The 25,737-nt window shown below is 38.4% G+C and overlaps 2 protein-coding genes across 14 annotated transcripts in view; both read left to right on the forward strand.

Moving 5' to 3' along the window:
- LOC128697142 (transmembrane protein 59) overlaps window positions 1–3,462 on the forward strand; it is a 38,825-nt gene extending 35,363 nt beyond the window's left edge. Inside the window, exon 6 of the mRNA XM_070104233.1 lies at window positions 920–3,462. Within this exon, the coding sequence (XP_069960334.1) occupies window positions 920–1,069 (150 nt within the window). The 3' untranslated portion in view covers window positions 1,070–3,462. The remainder of the gene's footprint in view (window positions 1–919) is intronic.
- Window positions 3,463–13,732: 10,270 nt separating this feature from the next.
- Window positions 13,733–25,737, forward strand: part of LOC138855314 (tigger transposable element-derived protein 1-like) — a 30,850-nt gene continuing 18,845 nt past the window's right edge. For 5 of the 13 annotated variants that reach the window (XR_011394533.1, XR_011394536.1, XR_011394538.1 and 2 more), the window contains exon 1: window positions 13,744–14,003. The gene's annotated coding sequence lies outside the window, so the exon portion shown is untranslated. Of the gene's footprint in view, window positions 14,004–22,633; window positions 22,770–23,423; window positions 23,449–25,737 lie in introns of those variants that run through there. The other 8 variants (XR_011394542.1, XR_011394541.1, XR_011394545.1 and 5 more) reach the window with 7 other exon arrangements.

A 25,737-nucleotide genomic window follows, 5' to 3' on the forward strand; every position in this document is an offset into this window, starting at 1 on the left:
GCGTAAAAGAACGAGCTTGAGAATAAAATTGGGAAAGATAATCATAGAAGTTGGGTATTGAAAGGGTAATTGTTTGAAGATCTAGACCCCAGTGGATAATGATGGGAAAGCTCTAGACCCATAAGGGTCATAAATGGAGTGCAGTTAATGAGGTTTAAATTGAATTTTAGAAAGGTAGTTTGAATTTGTTCGCACAGCCTTTCAGTATCAGAGCATTCTTGAAGAGAGTGTTATTGTTTTTTTAAACACGCCAGCCATCTCCCACCATAGTAGTATGATCTGAAAAAGAAGAAACACTTTCACCATTACTCATTCCATCACTGTCTTGCCAGAGGGGAACTGATGTTACAGTTCAAAACTGCAAACATCCCTACCTCATGTCTAGGACTCAAGTCCAGTTTACTGGTTTCCCTGAATCCCTTCATAATTGTTACCTTGCTCACACTCCAACAGTCATAAAAACCACTTGCCTCCACTACTAACACACTCACACACCTGCTGGATATCTAACTCCCTCACACAAAACCTTCTTTACTCTGTCCCTCTAACCTTTCTTAAGATGACTCCTACCCTGTCTTCCCTTCACTACAGATTTATACATCCTCCAAGTCATCCTATTTTCTTCCTAGATGTCTGAGCCACCTCAACAACCTGTCTTCTGCCCTCTTGGTAACACTTTCAGTATCCCCACACCTTGTCCTAATATCCATGCTATGAATTCTCTGCATTATATTCACATTATATTCACATTATATTCACACATTGCCCTCTCTCCGATATGACATTTCCACTGCCTCCAGTCTCCTCCTTGCTGCAATATAAACAACCCATTCTTCACACCCATGTAAGGCTTTATGAGCTATTAATATAGGAACCTTATTTTCTTAAATGAGTTAAAATGAACAAAATTTGTCAGCAGAATGGGTTAAGTGTGGAAGCAGATCCAATGTCCATGCCGGTTAAGTTGGTACGACCCGAGGACCTGACCCGACTGAGCCTGACCGATGAGGATGATCTCCAAGCACCAGCACTTCCCACCAAGGTCAAGCTCCCAGATTCTATTATCTAATGTGAATCTAATTGTAAATTGTTGTGTATCATAATTAAAAATATATGATTCAGTTTAATAAATTAGCTTGAATGTTAATGTGTAGATTACCTTATATAGTAAGCATCATAAATATGTAAATGCATAAGTATGCTTTCAGCAGACTATTAGCTGACAGTTTCAAGATGTGCCAGGGCAACATTTGTATATAACACAGTGCCTGTCATCATACTTCCAAAGACATAAATAATTGGGTAAGTGATAGTGAAGTTTCAACCTTTGATGATCTTACTGGTAACTCACTGGACTTAAATCCAATAGAGAACTTATGGAACCTCATTAAGTGTAAGCTTCATGGCATGGACATGACTACTATCACCACACTGGAATGCCATTAAGCAGGTGTGAGAGGATATAAACTCTCTTATCCTCCATACTTGAGAGTTGTCAGTACCTAGGAGATGTAAGGAGTACATCGAAAGGAAGGATAACCTGGTGATATACTAGGTTAGGAGAGGAACTCAATTAAAAGTATGCTCAGTGGAAGGCACCTATCATAATTTATTGTTCAAAGTAATACCTCATCCTGATAGATTTGTCAGTGAGAAAAATTATGCTGGTTCTGCAACTCAAAGTGGGATTCTTAAGACTACTTTCTGGTTGCATATTAAGTGCATTCCAGGCTTCTGTGGTGAATGGTTTTGTCATGGCACCTCCGTAACGTGTGGTGGATGGTTTTGTGTCACGGCACCCCTGTAATGTGTGGTGGATGGTTTTGTGTCACGGCACCCCTGTAATGTGTGGTGGATGGTTTTGTGTCACGGCACCCCTGTAATGTGTGGTGGATGGTTTTGTGTCATGGCATCCCTGTAATGTGTGGTGGATGGTTTTGTGTCACAGCACCCCTGTAATGTGTGGTGGATGGTTTTGTGTCACGGCACCCCTGTAATGTGTGGTGGATGGTTTTGTGTCATGGCACCTCTGTAATGTGTGGTGGATAGTTTTGTGTCATGTCATGACACCCCCGTGCTGTGTGATGGATGGTTTTGTCATGGCACCCCTGTACTGTGTGATTGTGAGGACCAAGTTTATCAGTCGTTTCTGGCTATTGAATTAACCCTTAAACTGTCCAAACGTATTTCTACGTTCGCTCGCGTAGCGCTTCGAGCGTAGATCTACATTTTTTTACATTCTTATGGGGAAAATAAAGGTCGGAGCCCTACGGGTAAAAATGTAGATCTATGTTTGGACAGTTTAAGGGTTAAATAAGAGGAGTAAGTAACTGTCATGAGACAATTACAAAGATCATTGGATTACACAAGGCAGGCCATCAAACAAAGGAAATAGCAGAAGCCTCTGATGCCTGTGAGAGTCCAGCGAGGACCTGGTTGTGTCAGTTCTTTGAGGACAATGTTAATGACATGCTTACAACAAAACTACATCTAGGGAAGCCTTGAAAAACATCTTCACTAATGTTAACTGTAACAAGATTCCTAGAATTGCTCTTATTATTTGCCTAAATTTTGCACACACTGTGGTGCAAAGTTTTTATGAAAGACAGTTCTCCTTGGCACACCTTGAAATCTCTTGTTCACTTCTTCAGTGACTGGCCAGGATATTCCCCAGACTTGAACCCTGTTGAGAACCTCTGGGCTGTGATAGTGAGAACTACTAGAGGAAGGATATCAACCCACTCCCATGGCTTTAGGATGCCACCATGATTCAGGGTTGAATTTACGCCATGAAACCCTGGTGAATGTGTGTTAATCACTTCCTAGACTGTTTAAGGATGTTGTAGAGTGCAGGGGGATGCCCTATTTTGTGGTTTTTAGGTAGGTGGGGCCAGCATACTTCAGTGATGAGTACCATATTTCATTTGCTTAAAACAATTATGGTGAGCATTCTCATTATCTGTGTGATTATTCACATGTATATACATGTATATATATATATATATATGATGTTTACTGTATACCTGGAGGGTGTTCCAGGTCAGTGCCCCCATGGTGAATCAGGGCCCACTTAACCAGGCTGTTACTGCCAGCTGCATACAAACCCACATATGAACCACAGTCTGGTTGGTCAGGCACTCGCTTGAGGTGTCAAGTGAGTACCTGACCAGCCAGACTTGTAGTGTCAAGTGTTGGCTAACCTGATTTTTTTTTCACCCAAAGGACAAACAATTCAGATGCCTTTTAAAAATTTACCCTAGTGCTCTAATTTATTTTTAATTTACATGCAGCAAAACAGGAGCACTGCAGTTGGTCCCCTTGATTATTTTTTTTTCAAGGATATTTCAGATATCAACAAAGGGAAAGAAAGTAGTGGGCATAAGGTAGATTTTATATATGAATGTTCATTATATTTGGTGTTCCCACTTTTGTAAATGCTACACAATAAACCAATGAAATTTTTTTTAATATTTAATGACCTTAATAAAAAATTTATAATCCTGTCCTTGTAACTTTCAAAATCATTTAATGGAAAGACACTGTAGTAACATGTTGTCCCCTAAATGTAACTTGAGTGTGTGTTACATATAGCAGTAGTTTAAGTATGAACTGTCTTTCCATGACTAAATTTGTATCTTTATATTGCTTGGCGACTCTCGTAGGTTTAGTATTTTTTTTTATTATAATACAGTGGTATCCTGAGTTTCGAACTTTTTTCGTTCCAGAAGGCTGTTCAAGTGCCGTTGCTGAACAAATTTGTTCCCATAAGGAATAATGTAAATTAGATTAGTCTGTTTGAGACCCCCCAAAAATACACTTAGAAAAGCACTTACAATAATACACTTACATAATTGGTCGAGTCGAGAGCAGTTCAAAACTCAGGGTACCACTGTATATTGCTTTGCATAGTTAGTGTTTTACTAAGGGGTGTATGACTTGTGGTGTTAGCGCTTAGCTGTGATTGTAATAATATTGTACAAAGAAGAATTAGTAGGGAAAGAGATTGCTATATAATATAAAAACTTAACACATATTTATGAATCTTTCTTTCAACACACTGGCAGTATCCCTACCAGACGAATTGATGAATCTGTTTTGTATGAAAAGAAGAGGTGTGTTGTTGATAATATATAGAAAAGAAGAAGAGGTGTGTTGCTGTTACAAAAGATGTATGGATGTTTAGTATGTTAACAAAAGAGGCACTGAGAAAGAGATAGGTTAAGGTATTGTGTATAAATTAGGTTAGGTTAGCTTCGGTAATGAAGTCCCTAATGCTGGCACACACGATGCTGATAGACTGATGGCTCCTGAAGTACGTGTTCAGCCTGACTAAATATATACATATACTGATTTGAGGCAGGCTTGACACATGCATAACCCTATAGCCTACATGGCATAGGGCCACCTGCTGAGCTGAAATGGGAGTAGGTAGGTAGGTAATGTACGAGGGTGTTCACCAGATCTGAAATCCAGTTGGTTGGTTCAAAGATTTTTTTTTTTTTTTTTTTTTTAAACTTAATGATCCTTTTCTGCCCTGTTAACATTTTTTGATTTTTTGGACAAAAATCATCTTGGCTTTCTTGATTATGGCAGTAATTACACGTGATGTTGAGAGGCAGTGGTGTCTCACAAAATCGTAATGACACGATTGCAAACAAACCATACCACGACTCTCTGACCGTGGGTTCAAATCCTGCCTGTGGTATGGTTAGGCAGTGGTGTGCTTCCTTCAGTGACAGTGAGAGCACTTCCAAGATTCCTGGGAGGGCATTGTATTATTGTCTACAATTCTTGTGTTTTCCTATGAACAACAGTACATGGTCTGCTATTTCTATTTTTCCCTATAGATTTAGTGCACTCCCTATGATAATAAAAATTAATTCACATTAAGATGATCAAAGTAGCTTGGATGTAGAGGATCTGGATAGAGGAAATCCTTATCAAAGTTCTGTTATGATAGAAATATAAATTCCTTTACGGCTCATTTACATTTAACACTTGTCAATGTAATAATAATTTACCATGGTATGAAAATAGTTGATAGCACATATGTCATTTTTATTTCAAGGATTGAGTCCCACAATGTAGATTCCTTGATGCAAGTGAAACTTGATCCAAGGCATTGGAATTGCCTTCCCATTCCTTGGATCATGTCTGAGTGCCTCTTATTGCCAAGAAATCACAGACCTTTCTAACTCTACCTTTGTTGTCCTCTACGTCCTTGCAAGTGCTGAATGATCCCTTTGGGTTTAGTGCTTGGTTTTGATTATAATATTAGTACACCCTTCCTACTTTCTGATCAAACAACACCCCCAGCCCTGCAGCACTGTATGACCCTTGTGGGCTTAGCACTTGGTTTTGATTCTAACAATTCCCAAGAAATTGTGTGACCTTCATGGATTTATCACTTCCCCCCAAAAATAACAAGATTCCTGTCCCACAAGAAAGTGAAACAGCAGTATATTGTATAACTAATGAGTTTAGAAATCACCTCATCAACCTAACCTGGCCTCTACCAGATGCATAGCTGGGACCCTGGTAGGATAGAGGGCTCTGCCAAGGGTGTTCACATGTGACATAGCTGGGATCCTAGTAGGATAGAGGGTTCTATCAAGGGTGCATGACATAGCTGGGATCCTGGTAGGATAGAGAGCTCTACCAAGGGTGTACACAGGCTCCTGAGAGAAGTGTCACAGACTAGATGACTCCATAGGTTAACCTGAACTAGTCCATGACATGGGTGTTCTTAGGAGGCTAATAAGAATACATAGCTCTGTGTGATCCTAGTAGGTTTAGCACTTGGTTTTGTTAATACTAATAATAAGAATAATTAGGTCTGCAAGCATTATCGTGAAACTTGCTTGTGATTGACCTTAATGCCAGCAGGGATAGGTTTATTTAGGCCTGTTTCTGCTGGCTTAAAACTTTCCATGGTAATCCATTGATTGTTATTACAATCAAGTCAGTGTTAAACTCACAAGGATCATATTATGCTGTCTGGAAACCCAAGCTGCTTCTCTAAACTGTTTTTATCTGCACTTATGTTATTAAATCTCTCCTATGAATGCAATACTGACCCACAGGCTAGCAGGAACATCTCTAAATAGGTCTATCCCTACTGGCTTACCTCTCCCCATAATGCTGACCCATAGGCTAGCAGGAACACCCCTAAGTAGGCCTATCCCTATTGGCTTACCCCTCCCCATAATACTGACCCATTGGCTAGCAGGAACACCCCTAAATAGGCCTATCCCTACTTGCTTACCTGTCCCCATAATTCTGACCCATAGGCTAACAGGAACACTCCTAAATAGATGTATCCCTACTGGCTTAAATTTCCCACATAAATTTAACACTGACCCATAAACTAGCAGAAACAGCCCTAAATAGGTCTATTCCTACTGGATTAACTCTCCCCATGAACATAATACTGTGTATGATGAAAAACGAGTACGTCCCATAGGCCAATTTTTTATTATAACCCTTACGATTGTAGCACTTCCCTGAATATTAAAATAATCTGCCCTTCATGTAGGGCACTAGTGGTACAGTAGTACTATTATACCACCAGAGTGCTAGTGGTACAATAGTATGACTAGCACTGGTTGTGAGTGGTGGCCCCTCATGGAAGGTTCCTTGATGTTGGTGAGGGGCTCTTGATTTCGGGAATTGGATCTGTGCTCCAGTTCCCCGAATTAAGCCTGAATGCCTTCCACATCCCCCCCCCAGGCGCTGCATAATCCTCCGGGTTTAGCGCTTCCCCTTAATTATAATAATAATAATGTGAGTGGTGGCCTGGAGAGAGGTTCCTTGAAGGTGGTGGTGAGGGTCTCTTGATCCAAGGCCCCTCAAAGAAGGTTCCTTGATGCTGGTGAGGGGCTCTTGATCTAGGGAATTGGATCTGTGCTCCAGTTCCCTGAATTAAGCCTGAATACCTTCCACATCCCCCCACAGGTGCTGCATAATCATATGGGTTTAGTGCTCCCCCTTTATTATAATAATAATCTTGATCCAATATGGACTCATGGCCACCCGAAAACTCATGACACGAGTCTATGGGGGGTAGTTGATGGAGACGCCTCCGGCAGAGAACTTAAGTTCAGAAAAATCACACTATACAGTGTGAACTGGATAGAAAGCTCGACCTGGTTGAGCTGATGATGATGATGAATTTGTTTTTGTTGTTTTGTTTTTGTTGTTGTTTTGTTGTTTGTGGAAAATTGCATTTATCTGAATATAACTCATTATGTACATAACAGTAAATGATAACAAAGATAATTATTATTTATCAGAGTTACATAGACAAGTAGGAATTTGGGACACCTAGGTCACAAAAAATGTCCCCCTTCGATACCTACAACTGTCATATCCACAAGTTGCTCTAGACCTATTAATTACAAATGAAATGTACATACACCAGGAATTCTGGTAAATATATAAATTTGTGGACTGTATATTAAAATTAATAAGTGATTATATATACACACATTTACATAACAGAAGGAGAATATATCTTAATATCACTCACCAATTTGTATCATTTGTATCATACTCAGAAAACCCCACTGTCTATGAAAATAACACTGGCCAGAGTTACAAACATAAACAGACTTATCTGAGGTTCCTGGAGCTGTCTTGTCCAGTCGCCTGATATCTCAAGTTATGCAGGAATGCACATCCAACAATTTTGGCTCCTATTTGAGAGGTGTCAGCCCAATTTTAACCTCTAGAGCACGAAAATTCTTCCCATTATTCACTAACGTTTGTTACTCAATTCAAAAAACAATGGCGAGTACCCTCTGCGCAGGCTTCCCATTTTTTATGACAAATTTTTATTAAATACAGTATGTTACACTAATTTACATAAAAAATACACTGTATTTTTTTCTGGAAAATACATTATTTTCCACAACCCACATCCATCCTATGGATGGTAGTGGCTGGTTTATTGTGCTACCAATATCCATCCTATGGATGGTAGTACAAGAGTATATGGACACACAATAGGCCTATGAACTAGGCCTCACAAAGGTTAACAGGAGAACAATTGGATTATATCAACAGTTCAGTTATCTGTTACAAGTAAATTTAGGAAATTTGCTTAATATATCTGGTATTTTATTTTTATTAATAAGATATATTACATAGTTGTTATTATTACATAGTTATTACACTGTCTATATTTCTGAGTAATTGTTGAAGATAGTAACCATATACTGGCTATACCTGGAGTTTACCTGGAGAGAGTTCCGGGGGTCAACGCCCCCGTGGCCCGGTCTGTGACCAGGCCTCCTGGTGGATCACAGCCTGATCACACTATTGACTATAGACTATATACTATAGACTATCGACTATAAACTACAGACTATATACTATATACTATAGACTATATACTATAGACTATATACTATAGACTATATACTATAAACTATAGACTACAGACTATATACTGTAGACTATAGACTATATACTATAGACTATATACTATAGACTATATACTATATACATAGACTATAGAGTATATACATAGACTATATACTATAGACTATATACTATGTACTATAGACTATATACATAGACTATAGACTATATAGACTATATACTATAGACTACTATATACTTTATACTATAGACTATATATTATAGACTATATATTATAGACTATATACTATAGACAACATATTATAGACTATAGACTATATACTATAGACTATATTACCTGGAGTTTACCTGGAGAGAGTTCCGGGGGTCAACGCCCCCGCGGCCCGGTCTGAGACCAGGCCTCCTGGTGGATCAGAGCCTGATCAACCAGGCTGTTACTGCTGGCTGCACGCAAACCAATGTACGAGCCACAGCCCGGCTGATCAGGAACTGACTTTAGGTGCTTGTCCAGTGCCAGCTTGAAGACTGCCTGGGAGGCAGTTGAACAGTCTTGGGCCCCTGACACTTATTGTATAGTCTCTTAACGTGCTAGTGACACCCCTGCTTTTCACTGGGGGGATGTTGCATCGTCTGCCAAGTCTTTTGCTTTCATAGTGAGTGATTTTTGTGTGCAAGTTCGGTACCAGTCCCTCTAGGATTTTCCAGGTGTATATAATCATGTATCTCTCCCTCCTGCGTTCCAGGGAATACAGGTTCAGGAACCTCAAGCGCTCCCAGTAATTGAGGTGTTTTATCTCCGTTATGCGTGCCATGAAGGTTCTCTGTACATTTTCTAGGTCAGCAATTTCACCTGCCTTGAAAGGTGCTGTTAGTGTGCAGCAATATTCCAGCCTAGATAGAACAAGTGACTTGAAGAGTGTCATCATGGGCTTGGCATCCCTAGTTTTGAAGGTTCTCATTATCCATCCTGTCATTTTTCTAGCAGATGCGATTGATACAATGTTATGGTCCTTGAAGTTATCCTAGGTTCTCTACACATATGCTGCTATGTATGATAATTCTATGTAACTCTATTTGTGTATACCTGAATAAACTTACTTACTTATCCTCTGACATGATCACTCCCAGGTCTTTGACGTTGGTGTGTCGCTCTATTTTGTGGCCAGAATTTGTTTTGTACTCTGATGAAGATTTAATTTCCTCGTGTTTACCATATCTGAGTAATTGAAATTTCTCATCGTTGAACTTCATATTGTTTTCTGCAGCCCACTGAAAGATTTGGTTGATGTCCGCCTGGAGCCTTGCAGTGTCTGCAGTGGAAGACACTGTCGTGCAGATTCGGGTGTCATCTGCAAAGGAAGACACGGTGCTGTGGCTGACATCCTTGTCTATGTCAGATATGAGGATGAGGAACAAGATGGGAGCGAGTACTGTGCCTTGTGGAACAGAGCTTTTCACCGTAGCTGCCTCGGACTTTACAATGTTGACGACTACTCTCTGTGTTCTGTTAGTGAGGAAATTATAGATCCATCGACCGACTTTTCCTGTTATTCCTTTAGCACGCATTTTGTGCGCTATTACGCCATGGTCACACTTGTCAAAGGCTTTTGCAAAGTCTGTATATATTACATCTGCATTCTTTTTGTCTTCTAGTGCATTTAGGACCTTGTCATAGTGATCCAATAGTTGAGACAGACAGGAGCGACCTGTTCTAAGCCCATGACTCCTGTAAGATTCCTTTAGCTTAAGTTCGATGCTTGCTATTTCTCTGACCAGTGTCTCCCTACGCATTTCAGATGTATTGACCTCTTTTATCCGCTCTGTTATTCTTTTCCGTCGCCTGTAAAGGGAGCGCCTGTCTCTTTCTATTTTACATCTACTCCTCCTTTTTAAGATAAGATTTCGTTCGGATTTTTAACCCCGGAGGGTTAGCCACCCAGGATAACCCAAGAAAGTCAGTGCGTCATCGAGGACTGTCTAACTTATTTCCATTGGGGTCCTTAATCTTGTCCCCCAGGATGCGACCCACACCAGTCGACTAACACCCAGGTACCTATTTGCTGCTAGGTGAACAGGACAACAGGTGTAAGGAAGCGTGTCGAAATGTTTCCACCCGCCGGGAATCGAACCCGGGCCCTCCGTGTGTGAAGCGGGAGCTTTAGCCACCAGGCCACCGGAACAAGCCTTGTGCATACATCGAGTGCCACCAAGTTAATCTGTTCTAGGCATAAGTTGGGGTCTGTGTTGCTTAGTATATCTTCCCAGCTTATATCGGTTAGGACTTGGTTTACTTGGTCCCAGTTTATGTTTTTGTTATTGCCAAGTGATCCTTTATGTGGGTCTCAGTGAAAGCCGTGAACATTGCCTTTGCCTCTGCAAGCTATACATATATTATAGACTATATATTATTGACAATATATTATAGACAATATTATTTTTTTTTTTTTATTATCACACCGGCCGATTCCCACCAAGGCAGGGTGGCCCGAAAAAGAAAAACTTTCACCATCATTCACTCCATCACTGTCTTGCCAGAAGGGTGCTTTACACTACAGTTTTTAAACTGCAACATTAACACCCCTCCTTCAGAGTGCAGGCACTGTACTTCCCATCTCCAGGACTCAAGTCCGGCCTGCCGGTTTCCCTGAATCCCTTCATAAATGTTACTTTGCTCACACTCCAACAGCACGTCAAGTATTAAAAACCATTTGTCTCCATTCACTCCTATCAAACACGCTCACGCATGCCTGCTGGAAGTCCAAGCCCCTCGCACACAAAACCTCCTTTACCCCCTCCCTCCAACCCTTCCTAGGCCGACCCCTACCCCGCCTTCCTTCCACTACAGACTGATACACTCTTGAAGTCATTCTGTTTCGCTCCATTCTCTCTACATGTCCGAACCACCTCAACAACCCTTCCTCAGCCCTCTGGACAACAGTTTTGGTAATCCCGCACCTCCTCCTAACTTCCAAACTACGAATTCTCTGCATTATATTCACACCACACATTGCCCTCAGACATGACATCTCCACTGCCTCCAGCCTTCTCCTATAGACTATATATTATAGACAATATATTATAGACAATATATTATAGACAATATAGACAATATATTATAGACAATATATTATAGACAATATAGACAATATATTATAGACAATATATTATAGACAATATATTATAGACTATATACTATAGACTATATATTATAGACTATATATTATAGACTATATATAAACTATATATTATAGACTATATATTATAGACTATATATAGACTATATATTATAGACTATATATTATAGACTATATACTGTAAACTATATATTATAGACTATATATTATAGACTATATATTATAGACAATATATTATAGACAATATATTATAGACAATATATTATAGACTATATACTATAGACTATATATTATAGACTATATATTATAGACTATATATAAACTATATATTATAGACTATATATTATAGACTATATATAGACTATATATTATAGACTATATATTATAGACTATATACTGTAAACTATATATTATAGACTATATATTATAGACTATATATAGACTATATATTATAGACTATATATTATAGACTATATACTGTAAACTATATATTATAGACTATATATTATACCTGGAGTTTACCTGGAGAGAGTTTCGGGGGTCAACGCCCCCGCGGCCCGGTCTGTGACCAGGCCTCCTGGTGGATCAGCGCCTGATCAACCAGGCTGTTGCTGCTGGCTGCACGCAAGCCAACGTACGAGCCACAGCCCGGCTGATCAGGAACTGACTTTAGGTGCTTGTCCAGTGCCAGCTTGAAGACTGCCTGGGGTCTGTTGGTAATCCCCCTTATGTGTGCTATATATAGACTATATATTATAGACTATATATAGACTATATATTATAGACTATTTATTATAGACTATAGAATGACCATATGCCTGATCACATAATTAACATTTAGTTTGGTCATCATCTGTGTCTCCCAGACTGCCAGAAGTACTTGTAGTAAGTAGGTACCTGGGTGTTAGTTACACCTGCTGTCAGTATTCACCTAGCAGTAAGTAGGTACCTGGGTGTTAGTTATACCTGCTGTCAGTGTTCACCTACAAGTAAGTAGGTACCTGAGTGTTAGTTTGGCCTTCTGTCAGTGTTCACCTAGCAGTAAGTAGGTACCTGGGTGTTAGTTACACCTTCTGTCAGTGTTCACCTAGCAGTAAGTAGGTACCTGAGTGTTAGTTACATCTTCTGTCAGCGTTCACCTAACAGTAAGTAGGTACCTGGGTATTAGGTAACTGGTGTGGGTGGCATCCTGGGGGACAAAACTGACCTAATTTGCCTGAAATGCTGTACATAAGCAGGAACTCTACAGTATGTCATAGGTGTCAGTTATGGTCTGTATAAGTTGCATCATGTGATGCTAGAAATAAAGAACATTAATTAAGATACTGCTAGACTGTAATAAGCTAAAATAAGGACTACAATAGAAATAAGTTACTTTGACTTTTTTGTATTATTTAAATAAGCTTATTAATACACTTATTTAACTTATTTACTTAAACTTATTAATATACTTATTTAACTTATTTACTTATTAATATACTTATTTAACTTATTTACTTATTAATATACTTATTTAACTTATTTACTTATTAATATACTTATTTAACTTATTTACTTATTAATATACTTATTTAACTTATTTACTTATTAATATACTTATTTAACTTATTTACTTAAACTTATTAATATACTTATTTAACTTATTTACTTAAACTTATTAATATACTTATTTAACTTATTTACTTATTAATATACTTAACTTATTTACTTAATATACTTATTTAACTTATTTACTTATTAATATACTTATTTAACTTATTTACTTACTAATACACTTATTTAACTTATTTACTTATTAATATACTTATTTAGCTTATTTACTTAATATACTTATTTAACTTATTTACTTATTAATATACTTATTTAACTTATTTACTTACTAATACACTTATTTAACTTATTTACTTATTAATACACTTATTTAACTTATTTACTTATTAATATACTTAACTTATTTACTTATTAATACACTTATTTAACTTTTTACTTATTAATACACTTATTTAACTTATTTACTTATACACTTATTTAACTTTTTACTTATTAATACACTCATTTAACTTATTTACTTATTAATACACTTATTTAACTTATTTACTTATTAATACACTTATTTAACTTATTTACTTATTAATACACTTATTTAACTTATTTACCTATTAATACACTTATTTACTTACTAATATACTTATTTAAGTTGTCAAGGGAAAGAGGGCAAGAGTGCCATGTATTAATTGTGATTTAAGTGCTCTTGATCCAGGGAACTTGCAGCTACCTTTTATACCCACATATCACACCTCATTAACGCCCCTCACCCCCCTGGAGGTGCACGGCCCCTATAGGTTTACCGTCTGGCCATAAATCACTAAAATAATTGAAGAAGTTGGCACCCCTGTAGAGGTGTGCGCGTGCGCACTCAGAAAAAACATCGATGGTGGAGAAACTTTGTGTCAGGAATCACGTACAAAGTACAGTGAATAACGTACAGTAAGTAACGTACATAAGACTTGTTAATAGTGTAGGAATACTTGTGAGTGGCGGGTTTATTAATGGTGTCTGGCCCCTCAAGGAAGGTTCCTTGATGTTGGTGAGGGGCTCTTGATTTAGGGAATTGGATCTGTGCTCGTTCCCCGAATTAAGCCTGAATGCCTTCCACATCCCCCCCCCCCCCCAGGCGCTGTATAATCCTCCGGGTTTAGCGCTTCCCCTTGATTATAATAATAATAATAATGGTGTCTGGTTTATTGTTATAACTGGTTTATTATAACTAGTTTATTGTTATAACTGGTGTATTATAACTAGTTTATTTATTGTTATAATTGGTTTATTATAACTGGTTTGTATATTATAACTTTTTATTTATTTATTTATTTATTTAGAAATTTAGCATACAAACAGAGGTACAAAAAATACAGGTAAGAGCAGCATGCCAAAGCCACTTATATGCATAGCATTACGGGCTGGCTAAAATTAACTTAAGATTAACTAAGCAATGATGAAATCAGTGATAAGACATTATTGTAAACAGATAACTATAAAATACAAATGAGTATTACAAAGACAGGTCCTATGGTTGCATGCATTGTTGTTCATTAAGTAGAATGGAGTATTCTGTTAGGTAGTGTATTTAAAAAAAATAAAGTTAGGTTTAACATTTGTGTGATATAATTGTGAGTAACATTTAGGATATACAATTTATATGGTTCAGTTATTCAGTATTTATTTGGTTTTGAGTGAGTAAGTGAACTTTGAGAAGAGACTTGAATTTATAAACAGGTAGTGTTTCTTTTATATTTAAAGGTAATGAATTCCAGATTTTAGGGCCTTCTATGTGCATTGAGTTTTTGCATAGCGTGAGATGGACACGAGGAACATCAAAGAGTGATCTGTGCCTTGTATTATGGTCATGTGTTCTGTTGAGGTTGGCAAGGAGATGTTTGAGGGGAGGGTTAATATCAGAGTTAAGTGTTCTATGTATGTAATAAGTGCAATAATAAGTATGGATGTTTTGTATGGTGAGTAGGTTGAGTGTTTTGAATACTGGTGGAGTGTGCTGCCTGTAGTGAGAATTTGTTATCATTCTAACTGCAGCCTTTTGTTGGGTAATTAGTGGTCTGAGATGGTTAGTTGTTGAGCCCCATGCACAAATTCCATAGGTGAGATAGGGGTAAATAAGTGAGTGATAAAGGGCCAGGAGGGCTGACTGTGGAACATAGTACCGTATCTTCGATAGTATGCCTACAGTCTTGGAAATTTTCTTAGAAATTTGTTGTATATGTGTATGAAATTTGAGTCTATTATCGAGGTGGATTCCTAAGAATTTTCCCTCTGTTAGCTTTGTGATAGGTGATCCATTTATCGTTATGTTAAGAGGTACATCTGTAGCTCTGCTACCAAACTGAATGAAGTAGGTTTTGTCAATGTTTAGTGTAAGTTTGTTAGTCCTCATCCAGGTAGATATTTTCTGTAGTTCGGTGTTTACAGTATTGGCTAGCGTGACTGGGCTCGGGTGAGAGAAGACGTATGTGGTGTCATCTGCAAAAAGTGTGGGTTTGAGTAATTGCGAAGCATTTGGTAGGTCATTTATGTATAGGAGAAAGAGAAGAGGGCCAAGGACACTTCCCTGTGGGACACCAACTGTAATTGGTTGTGCGGAAGAGCTTGCCCCATTAGCGTACACATATTGGCTTATGTTGCTGAGGTAAGACTTGAGGTAGTTGAGGGAGTGCCCTCTAATACCATAGTGTGACAATTTTACGTGGAGCAAGTCATGGTCAACTGTATCAAAAGCTTTACGTAAGTCAATGAAGATCCCCAGTGGGACTTCTTTTTTCTCTATTGCAGTGTATATATGTTCTAGCATGTGTATAATAGCATCATTAGTATTTTTATTAGGCCTGAATCCAAATTGGCAGGGGTTGAGAATGTTATGGGAGATGAGGTAGGAGTAGATTCGTTTATGAATTAATTTTTCGAAGATTTTTGAGAGAGGGTGTAAATTGGATATTGGCCTATAGTTATTCAACTCTGTTTGGTCTCCTCCTTTATGGATCATAAGAACATAAGAACGAAGGAATACTGCAGAAGGCCTACTGGCCCATGCAAGGCAGGTCCAAGTCTCCTACCGGCTTAAGCCAATGCACCCAACCTAGTCAGGTCAGGTCACATTGACTTAAGGGAGGAACACGGCAACCGACCTGGTAGCACAAGCTATCAGGTCTAACTCACACCCACCCACATCTACTCATGTATTTATCCAACCTATTTTTAAAGCTACACAACGTTCTGGCCTCTATAACGGTATTTGGGAGTTTGTTCCACTCATCCACAACTCTATTACCAAACCAGTACTTTCCTATATCCTTCCTGAATCTGAATTTTTCCAACTTAAAACCATTGCTGCGAGTCCTGTCTAGGCTAGATATTTTCAGCACACTATTTACATCCCCTTTATTTATTCCTGTCTTCCATTTATACACCTCAATCATATCCCCCCTAATTCTACGTTTTTCTAGAGAGTGCAGTTTCAGGGCCCTTAGTCTATCCTCATAGGGAAGGTTTCTGATACATGGGATCAACTTTGTCATCCTCCTTTGTACATTTTCCAGAGAATTTATATCCATTCTGTAATACGGTGACCAAAACTGTGCAGCATAATCTAAATGAGGCCTAACCAAGGATGTATAGAGTTGAAGAACAACCTGAGGACTCCTATTATTTATGCTTCTTGATATGAAGCCAAGGATTCTATTAGCTTTATTGCGAACACTTATGCACTGTTGTCTTGGTTTCAGATTACTGCTAACCAGAACTCCTAAATCTTTTTCGCAATCCGTAATATTAAGATCTACATTATTTAGTTTATATGTGGCATGGTTATTGTCCTGTCCAACATTTAGAACTTTGCATTTGTCTATATTAAACTGCATCTGCCACTTCTCCGACCACTGCATCAGTCTATTCAAATCTTCCTGGAGTGCTCGAATGTCCTCGTCAGAATGAATTCGACGGCCTATTTTGGTGTCATCGGCAAACTTGCCGATGTCGCTCTTTATGCCCTCATCTATGTCGTTTATGTAGATTGTGAACAGCAGGGGGCCCAACACTGACCCCTGTGGAACACCGCTCGTGACGCTTCCCCACTCTGATTTCTCCCCATTTATGCAAACTCTCTGCTGCCTATTTGTCAACCATGCCTCTATCCAGGAAAAAATTTCTCCTCCTATTCCATGTGCTTTAATTTTCCTCAATAGTCTCTGATGTGGGACCCTGTCAAAAGCCTTACTGAAGTCCATATACACAATATCATATTCATTACCATGATCTACCTCCTCAAATACCTTAGTGAAAAAAGTTAATAAATTCGTAAGGCAGGAACGCCCCTTTGTAAAACCATGCTGAGATTCGTTGATTAATTTATGCTTTTCAAGGTGGCTACGAACTGCCTCGGCAATTATTGATTCCATAAATTTTCCCACTATGGAGGTTAGGCTTATTGGTCTATAGTTCGAAGCTAAGGACCTGTCACCTGTTTTGAAAATAGGTATCACATTTGCCATTTTCCACTTATCTGGCACCATGCCAGTTTGTAGTGATATGTTCAAAAGATTAGCCAAAGGTGTGCTAAGCTCCTCTTTACATTCCTTTAGAACCCTTGCATACAGTTCATCAGGGCCTGGGGATTTGTTAGGTTTTAATTTATCTATTTGCCTAAGGACCATGTCACTTGTGACCCTAATAGTGCACAGTTTATTATCGTCCTGTTCTACATAATTTATCATTACTGGAATATCGCTGGTATCCTCCTGTGTAAAAACTGAGAGGAAGTATGTGTTAAAAATTCTACACATTTCCTTATCACTGTCAGTGAGCTGACCCGAGGAACTTTTGAGTGGGCCTATCTTGTCCCTGATCTTACTTCTGTATACCTGAAAGAATCCTTTTGGGTTAGTCTTCGATTCTCTTGCAACTTTAACCTCATAATCTCTTTTTGCTTTTCTAATTCCCTTTTTTATTTCTCTCTTTAACTGAATATATCGATTTCTCAATTGCCCCTCTCCTCTTTTGATTTGCCTATATATGCCTCTCTTTTGACCAATCAGATATTTTAATCTATTGTTCATCCATTTAGGATCATTTTTGTTTGATCTGATTTCCCTATTTGGAACATAATTTGACTGAGCAGCTAGAACTATGCCCTGGAAAGCATCATATCGGCAACCATCACCACCTACCTGACCCTTAGTCAGGTCATTCCAGTTCAGCCCACCTAAGTAATTTTTCAGTCCTATGAAATCAGCCAAGCGAAAGTCAGGGACGGAGACTTGATTGCCATTATTAGGGGAATTCCATGATATATTAAAACTGAGTGATTTGTGATCACTTTCCCCAAGCTCATCATTAACCTCAAGATTATTAATTAGTGTTTCCCTACTGGCAAGAACCAAGTCAAGGAGGTTATTTCCCCTTGTTGGTATTTTGAGAACTGTAGGGAAGGTGGAGGATTCAATGGATTTTTTAAAGTGTGTTGCAGTGATTGGTGATAGTACTTGTGATGCTTTTTTGTATATAAAGGGTGGTAAGGTATTTAAATCTCCTGCCTTGTTTTTCAGTGCGTTGATAATAAGGGAGACTTCGTATGGGTTAGTCGGAGCTAGGAACAGTGTGTTCGGGTAGTTGCCAGTGAGGTAGTCATTGGGTGGGGTATCTGAGCTTGGGATATTATTGGCAAGGTTTTGACCTATAGTGGAGAAGAAATCATTGAGTCTGTTTGCTGTTTCTGCTGGTGGGAGTTGGGGTTCATCTGATTTTGTTAATTTTATTTCGCTATGTCGTGATATCTTTTTTGTTCCCAGAATTTCTGATAGGGTCTTCCAGGTCTTTTTTATATCACCTCGTAAGTTGGATAATCTGTTCTCATAATACAATTTTTTTGCCCTTCTTATCAGGCTGGTTAGGATTGACGAGTAACGTTTTGTTTGGTCTCTGGTTATGTGACCCATTCTGTACTGTTTTTCATATTGGTGTTTTGTATTTATGGATTTGAGAATGCTGGGTGTTAGCCAGGGACTGTTCAGTCTCTTAGCTGTCATCTGTTTAGTTTTTTTTAGGGCAGTGCTTGTTATAAAGGTATTGGGTCTTTTTTAGAAAATTATTAAAACATTCGTCAATATCTGTATAGATTTCTAGCTCAGTGTGCCAGTCAATGTTTGTTACTGCTGTTGTGAAGTTATTAATGGCTGCCTCATTGTGAAGTCTGAAGGTGACTTTAGTAGTGTCTTGGGGTATTTTACCAAGAGTTGTTATGAGGAAAGTAGGGTAGTGGTCTGTGGTATTATCTGTAATTATGCCTGATTTTAAAGGGGATATGGTGTTGGTCCAGATGTGGTCAAGTAGGGAAACACTAGTCTCTGTAACTCTTGTAGGTTTTGTTACTGTTGGTAGCAACATGCAGTTACTCATTGTGTTTGTGAATTCAGTAACGTGTGGGTCCTGGTCTTGTAGGAGATTTATATTGAAGTCACCTGAGAGTAGTAAGTGATCTTTGTTCATGCATGCATCAGTTATCATACTTCCTAGGTTTTGACTAAATTGGCTAATGTTTGATTGTGGAATTCTGTAGATGTTTATCACTGTGAGAGGTTTTTGTAGGTATTTGGATTTGAATTTAGCTATTATATATTCCCCATGTTCATCCCTTGTGCAAGTATTAGTGATACATTCTAGTTGGTCTGAGTAGTATATACCTGTGCCACCCCCTTGTTGGTCTGGCCTACAGTTGTGTATGGCTGTGTAACCAGGAATGGCATAGACATCTGTAGTATCAGGCTTTAGCCAGGTTTCAGTTAGTGTAATGATGGACATATTGGCATGCAAGGAATTTAGTAATGCTAGGAGGTCATAATGCTTGCTTAAAGATCTGATATTGTAGATAAAGATAGTTATGTTGTTGTTGGCTCTGAGAAGTGCCTTTGATTGTTCTGCTGTGTAGTAATTACAGTAACTGTTTGAATCATTTAACCCTTTGACTGTCGCGGCCGTATATATACGTTTTACGAGGTGCCGTGTTTGACGTATATATACTCATAAATTCTAGCGGCTTCGAATCAAGCAGGAGAAAGCTGGTAGGCCCACATGTGAGAGAATGGGTCTGTGTGGTCAGTGTGCACCATATAAAAAAATCCTGGACCACGCAGTGCATAATGAGAAAAAAAAAACTCCGACCGTTTTTTTTAATTAAAATGCCGACTTTGTGGTCTATTTTCGTATAGTATTTATGGTTGTATTCTCGTTTTCTTGGTCTCATTTGATAGAATGGAAAACATATTACAGAAATAGAGGTGTTTTTGATTGATTTTACTATAAAAAGAACCTAGAAATGGAGCTCAAAGTAGGGGAAATGTTTGATTTTTGCCAATGTTCAAAAGTAAACAAATGATGCCATTGTCCAATAAATGTCCAACTAGCCATTCTAATATGCAGTCATGAATGGGTTGATGTTATTTATACAGTTATTACAGCATTGCAGTAGTCTACATAATAGTAAGTCTAATATTTTTTGTTTGAATAAAAATTCAAAATAGAAAGCAAGAGTAATATCAGAGGGGCCTGGAGACGTGACTGATGAACAAAGAAAACGTTATTTTAGAGCCTGGAATGTCTGCATTGTTCATTCTGGACCTTATTTTGAAATTGTCATATTTTTTAGTTTTCGTGAAATTGGCCAAATTGCAAATTTCTGACCACATTATTAGGTAGTTGAAATCAGTAAATGGGCAGTTTCTTGTACTCAGTCGATAGAAAAAATGAAGTTCTAAAGAAATAGCTATGAGTTTGGGCGACTGGAACAATGGAATTAGCCGAAAATAGGGCTCAAAGTGGGCGAAATCGCCGATTTGTAAACAGCGCCGAGGTCGCTAACTTCGTGAGAGCATAATTCCGTCAGTTTTGCATCAAATTTCGTTTTTTTGGTGTCATTACAATCGGGAAAAGATTCTCTATCATTTCATAAGAAAAAATAATTTTTTTTTTTTAAATTCTGCGACACCAGGAGACACCTCAGGATTGGGGGTTGCGACAGTTAAAGGGTTAAGTCATTAAATAAGAGGTTGGTATCAGGATCAATGCTTGTAATCATAAGATTTGTAGTGAATCTATAGTTAGAATTAAGTAAAAAATAAAGTAAATATTCTAAAGCTAAAAAAATATTTAACAAATGTAAAAAATAATGAGCTAAGGTAGTTTTTTAAAGCTAAAATAAGGGAGACAATATAAAAGGGACTAAAATAATTTGTGGTGAACAAATAAAGTGATGATCAAATAATGGAGCTTGGGAATATGATAGTAGGTAGTACTTTAAAGGTAATTCTTTAAAGTTAGAATTATAATATAAAATTATAATATAAAATTATAATATAAAAGGGACTAATATAAGTTGTGGTGAACAATAAAGTGGTAATCAAATAAATGAGCTTTGGAGTATAATGGCAAAATAGTGAACTTATTAACTTTAGCACCTGAGAATAGCACCTTGATTAGTTTAACAATTGCGAATATATGATCTAAGGTAGTTATATAGAGCTAAAATAAAGGACAAAAAAATATATAAGGGACTACAATTAAGTAATGGTAAACAAGTTAAATGGACAGATAGTCACTATGAAATAATATTGGTTTAGGAGTAAGATCTGATTTGTAATATTAAATAAGTTGAGCAGTTTATTGCACAATAAAAAGTAAAAAAAATGAGGTAGTTGGTACTAGCTAGCAAAAGATAGTTTTGGTACTTGCAAAAAAGTAATTGGAATATACACTAATTGCACACACAATAAAAAGTGACTAAAAAAACAAGTAGTGGTAAAAAAATTAAATGGACAGGTAAGAACAATGAATAGTGGTAATGTCTTGGTTATAATATGATAGTAAGATGGTAGACAGGTACAAAGGATAATATAAAGGTTGGAGTTGAATATGCAAACTTGAAAATTTGGCAACAAAATGTTATGGGAAGTATAAAATAATGTTTAATGTACAAAAGTAAAATTGACTGGTAGTAAATATGGTGTTTAATAAAATTTTAGTAAGTAATAATGATTACAAAAAAAGTCAAAAAGTAATGTTTATTTCATTCAATATTGCACTGGTAGTTATACTTGAGGTTATATGGCAGTACAAGGTAATTAAGAGTACTCTAAGATAGTAAATGTGGTATAAAACAGGTAAAGGTAATTAGACAAGTAATGGTTATTAAATGTCAAAAATGTTAAGAGTAAATTGAAATTATAGTAAAAATGATAATTATTAATTTTAGTAGGTAATATCAATTGATAGTATTTAAAAAAATATGAGGTAGTAATATGGACAGAGAAAGTATCAATTCAGCTAATGTTTAAGCAAACAATAGTAAATAAGAAAATTACATAAGGTGACTTATGCTTACTAGTAAAATCACAAAATGAGGTAGTTGATTATTTAAATACTAAGAGATTGTACAATGAAATTTGAACAATAATGGAGCAAAACATACACTACACTACGTAGGCTTTTAAGTTGGACATTGTTTAGTTATTCTCTGTAAGATTAGTATCCCTGAGAAATCGTGATAGATCATTCTCGTTCGTGATTGTGTACAGTTGACCTACATTTGTTTTCCTAACAAGAATTTTCCCATCCCGTGTGAAGCATTGGTGTATTGCGTCATTATTCTCCCGCTTAAGTTTTCTGACTCTATACAGGAGGTTCTGACGTTTTTTGGTAAGACACTCGTTTATGTATACCTCTTTCTTTACTTTAATAGATGCAATAATTAAGTCTTTTTTCCTGTCATGTGAGTGGAATCTAAGCATAACACTTTCTTCCATGGGATCCTAGTAACCTGGCTTCTTTTATTTCAGACTCTGGTACAATAACACTTGTTTGGTCCTTTATGATCTGCAGAGTAATTTATTTACTGTTTGCTTGATTCATATCACTGGGAAAAAGTGGACTGTTAACTATTACTGCGTCCGATAGTTTATCTTGTTCAGTTTTATCTTCTTGGAGAGCAAAGTAGTTGCTGAACTGGTTATCTAAGTTGTTCTTCCATTCTTTTACTGCTTCTTCAACCTTTGTATTAAGAGATATTTGTTGGGTATGGCTATCTGTGACTGTCTGGATGGTCTTGTCACAGTTTGTCATTCCTGGTGTTGTTAACTTTTGTTCAAGACTGAGGATTTTGTTCTCGAGTTGTGTCATCCTGGTGTCTTGTTTTGTTAGCGTCTCTCGAAGATTCATATTTTCAATAACTAAGTTGGAGATGTATGACTTTAGGGTATCTGGATCGTTGGTCATACCTGAGAGACTACTTGGTAGGTTGAATCCGGGGAAGAGAGGGGAGGATGGGCTGGTGGCAGCCATGTTTGTTGTTATTGTTGTGGTGTCGCCTTGAGTGGTGGTGAGTGGGGTGGTTGCTGGGCCGGCGTCCTCCTGACTACACTTGTTGAATAGTTGATTTTTCGGCATTTTCTTGCTGGCCTTGGTGCTGTTTCCTCTTAGATTGCGCCTCATAATACTACAGGAATTGTTGTAGTTAAGAAGTAGTAGTTATACAAAGTTTAGGGTTACGTTGTTCGGCTGGCAGCGGGGTGTTGCTTTCGGTTTGTGGGCAGTCTTCCTTTGATTTCTATTATGTTCGATACACAAATAACCCGCACATAAAAGACAGAAGCTTACGACGACGTTTCGGTCCGACTTGGACCATTGACAAAGTCGTAAGCTTCTGTCTTTTATGTGCGGGTTATTTGTGTATCGTTCCAGTCACGGTATTGTGCCTTTTTGTTATTTATCTATTATGTTCGATTTGTAGGTTTCACTGTTGGTAATCTTTGGTCATTCTGGGTGCTATGTTGGGTAGTGCAGTTTTGCATGTAACTAGGTCATCATAGGAGCATTGGTAGCTCTGGTTTATTACCTGGAGTTTACCTGGAGAGAGTTCCGGGGGTCAACGCCCCCGCGGCCCGGTCTGAGACCAGGCCTCCTGGTGGATCAGAGCCTGATCAACCAGGCTGTTGCTGCTGGCTGCACGCAAACCAACATACGAGCCACAGCCCGGCTGATCCGGAACTGACTTTAGGTGCTTGTCCAGTGCCAGCTTGAAGACTGCCAGGGGTCTGTTGGTAATCCCCCTTATGTGTGCTGGGAGGCAGTTGAACAGTCTCGGGCCCCTGACACTTATTGTATGGTCTCTTAACGTGCTAGTGACACCCCTGCTTTTCATTGGGGGGATGGTGCATCGTCTGCCAAGTCTTTTGCTTTCGTAGTGGGTGATTTTCGTGTGCAAGTTCGGTACTAGTCCCTCTAGGATTTTCCAGGTGTATATAATCATGTATCTCTCCCTCCTGCGTTCCAGGGAATACAGGTTTAGGAACCTCAAGCGCTCCCAATAATTGAGGTGTTTTATCTCCGTTATGCGCGCCGTGAAAGTTCTCTGTACATTTTCTAGGTCGGCTGGTTTATTTCTTATAACTGGTTTATTTGTTATAACTGGAGTTTACCTGGAGAGAGTTTCGGGGGTCAACGCCCCCGCGGCCCGGTCTGTGACCAGGCCTCCTGGTGGATCAGCGCCTGATCAACCAGGCTGTTGCTGCTGGTTTAGCTGGTTTGTTAGAACTGGTTTATTGTTACAACTGGTTTATTGTTATAGCTGGTTTATTGTTATAGCTGGTTTATTGTTATAGCTGGTTTATTTATTGTTATAGCTGGTTTATTGTTATAATTGGTTTATTTATTGTTATAGTTGGTTTATTATCACTGGTTTATTTAGTTATAACTGGTTTATTATCAAGGTTGTACAACATCAAGGTTGTTACCTCGATGTTGCTGCTGTGATCATTTATGCCCTAAATTTTACTCCATATATCAAGGTTAATTTGTTATATAATTATTTAGTACAGGTAAATATAATTATTTAGTACAGGTACATGTAAATATAATTATTTAGTACATGTACATGTAAATATAATTATCATATATATAAATTATCCACCAGGATAACACAAAGTTTTCAAGAGACTGTCCCCCAGGATGCCACCCACACCAGTCCACTAACACACAGGATGCCACCCACACCAGTCCACTAACACCCAGGATGCCACCCACACCAGTCCACTAACACACAGGATGCCACCCACACCAGTCCACTAACACCCAGGATGCCACCCACACCAGTCCACTAACACACAGGATGCCACCCACACCAGTCCACTAACACCCAGGATGCCACCCACACCAGTCCACTAACACACAGGATGCCACCCACACCAGTCCACTAACACCCAGGATGCCACCCACACCAGTCCACTAACACACAGGATGCCACCCACACCAGTCCACTAACACCCAGGATGCCACCCACACCAGTCCACTAACACACAGGATGCCACCCACACCAGTCCACTAACACCCAGGATGCCACCCACACCAGTCTACTAACACCCAGGATGCCACCCACACCAGTCCACTAACACCCAGGATGCCACCCACACCAGTCCACTAACACCCAGGATGCCACCCACACCAGTCCACTAACACACAGGATGCCACCCACACCAGTCCACTAACACACAGGATGCCACCCACACCAGTCCACTAACACCCAGGATGCCACCCACACCAGTCCACTAACACCCAGGATGCCACCCACACCAGTCCACTAACACAGGATGCCACCCACACCAGTCCACTA

Source organism: Cherax quadricarinatus, chromosome 89, assembly GCF_038502225.1.
Source record: "Cherax quadricarinatus isolate ZL_2023a chromosome 89, ASM3850222v1, whole genome shotgun sequence".
NCBI lineage: Eukaryota > Metazoa > Arthropoda > Malacostraca > Decapoda > Parastacidae > Cherax > Cherax quadricarinatus.